Below are 2,582 nucleotides of genomic sequence, written 5' to 3'. Positions count from 1 at the left end.
CGATGAAGTTGAAGAAGCCTGTCAAGAATTTTTTGATTCAAAGCCGAAGGATTGGTACTTTGGCCAAAATCCAAAAGCTTGCAGATCGTTAGCATAAGGTCTTGGAAAATGATGGGCTTTATTTTGAAGAATAGATGTTGTTGTTTTTGAATAAATTCTTGCATAAAAAAATCATTATTTTAATACGGTGCATGAACTTTTTCCTCAACGTAGCATTTAATTGGTTTCTTTAGTGTAATAAAATTTAGTGAAAGGCTTCAAGAGGCAAAATTTAATATTTTTATTATTAAATTGATAAGCATTATATATTGTATATTTTAGTTCTTTCACTGTAAAGAAAATGTTATTTTCTCTCATTATCCTGAATATAAAGGTAAAGCAAACAATAATTATCCCAAACATATTCTGTATGACAGCTAAATATTAACTTGAAAGAACTGATTAATAGCAGGAGCATACATAATGATTGAAACTATAAATTATTAAGTTGATTTATTAAACTTTTTAATGAGATTATAAATTTGATATTAATTTGCTACTTTCTTTTTTTAGGGCCATATTGATCCTGATGTGAAGAATGGATTGTTTAGTATCATTGAAATGAGAAGTTTAGAAGAACACTGTTGATTTGATTATCATTTATTAGGGAACGTTGTTTTGAAGTTTCCTTTGTGGTCAACCAAACAATCAAATCTATTTCTTGCTTTGCCAACTTCATCAATAATCAACATTCTTCAAGTAAAAAATCACATATGCATATATATATATATATATATATTATTTTGTTTAAAAGAGTTCCAACACTGTCTGTTTTTTATGTTTTATTTATATTCCTGCAGAACTAATGTGGGGTATAGAATATGGAATATACAATATATAATATAATATACAATATATAATATAATATACAATATACAATATAAAATAAAATAAAATAAAAATGGATGGCACCATGAAAGAAAGTATTGAATGTAGATGAAATATTGAGTGTTCAATATAAAGGATCAAATATATAAATATATATATATAAATATATATAAATATATAAAGGCGACTCGAGTTTCAGGGCTATTTCCCTTCGTCATGGCCAGTATGACAGACTTTAACAGACTGTAATAAGTTGGCTGGTTTTCTGTCTTTTATACCAATTCCTTTGGACGGCAGCAGTAGGTGTTTGGCTATTTTTAGAATTGATGTCAAATCTATTTTTAGAAATGATGATATTTTAATTTATTGTTTTATATATGTGTGTGTTTGTGTGTGTGTATGTGTGTGTGTGTGTGTATGTATGTATGTACATATGATGTACATATGTGTGTGTGTGTGTGTGTGTGTGTATATGTATGTATGTACATATGATGTACATATGTGTGTGTGTGTATGTATGTATATATAGTTTAATGTACATAGTATGTAGTTATGAACTACTAATACTTTCATACATTAGAGACGTAGTCTAAACAGGTCTTTATAATATGCCTAGTGTCTCCAAATAATCTTCAGGCTCTGAGCACATGGCCTATACAAGACACAAATCAAGATGATTAAACAAGAGAATTCATGAGAAAAAATGAGAGGAAAGTGGTTGCAAAAAATGGAAGGGTGGAAAAAAAAACAGGAAAAGAAAGGAAAAAGAAAAAAAGGGAGAATTAGAATTATGTCCCCTTTGACCATAAAGCCATAATAAGACTAGTTAGTGTTGAATCAATAGAGAGGGGTCTAAAGTCTGCAATACAGCTGTTCAATCCAGAAAGAGTAGTGTCCTCCAATTCGCCAAAAGGAATTTGTCCATATGTTTACATTTGCCAAACATTTTTGATCTGGAACTCAGCAGTGTGGTGGAATTCTTAGATGTAAAAAGGATATGTGATCCTTCAGTTATGCATAACTTGCATTTCTTAGATCCATTAACATTCCACAACACTCCCTTCATTCTTTCCCTGTTTCTTAACTTCCATAATTGCCTTTGTTCCTACAAATTCCTATATTCTGTTCTTATTTAAACTCATTTAATGTGTATTCCTCTCTACTGCTCATTGACTCCACCAAATCACAATTTCCTGCTCCATATTAACTACCTATAGTTTATTTTCTTTAATAGCTCTATATTTTCCCACCAACCTACAACCATTTACATTCAAAATATTAACAACACCAACCTCATCCAATTATTCTTATTCCACAAACTTGGAGAACCTAAAACAACTTTAGGTATATCTCCCTTTTCATCCTCCTTTTCTTCCTTCTCACCCTAACAAATATTCAAAAATTTGTTGTTAATTCTACTTAGACAAATGTAAAATTACCAACTTTCCTTTGCATTATTGTATTACTAACATAAAATTTGAAATTAGCAAAAACTTTTCTATGACTTTGGAAACTATTCTCCACAATCTTGTGTTTCTTTCCAATTGAAACCAACTGGAAAATAATGATAGAAATCATATTTGCGAGTATCACTCTGTAATCATAATATATATATCTTATTTATCAAACTTTGTTCCTCACCTGTCATCCATTTTGATGTTTATTGTATTTACACTACATATGTGTGTGTGTATGTATGTATGAGTGTATGTGTA

At 29.6% G+C, this 2,582-nt stretch overlaps 1 protein-coding gene across 2 annotated transcripts in view; it reads left to right on the top strand.

Moving 5' to 3' along the window:
* LOC106883648 (uveal autoantigen with coiled-coil domains and ankyrin repeats) overlaps positions 1-2,576 on the top strand; it is a 110,938-nt gene extending 108,362 nt beyond the window's left edge. For both annotated transcript variants that reach the window (XM_052967338.1, XM_014934744.2), the window contains one exon: positions 553-2,576. In XM_052967338.1, the coding sequence (XP_052823298.1) occupies positions 553-627 (75 nt within the window). In that variant the 3' untranslated portion in view covers positions 628-2,576. The remainder of the gene's footprint in view (positions 1-552) is intronic.
* Positions 2,577-2,582: the final 6 nt, after the last annotated feature.

This window comes from Octopus bimaculoides, chromosome 4 (assembly GCF_001194135.2).
Source record: "Octopus bimaculoides isolate UCB-OBI-ISO-001 chromosome 4, ASM119413v2, whole genome shotgun sequence".
In the NCBI taxonomy this organism is placed as follows: Eukaryota; Metazoa; Mollusca; class Cephalopoda; order Octopoda; family Octopodidae; genus Octopus; species Octopus bimaculoides.
The sequence above is the reverse complement of the archived record's forward strand: the minus strand, read 5'-3'. Positions and strand labels throughout refer to the sequence as shown.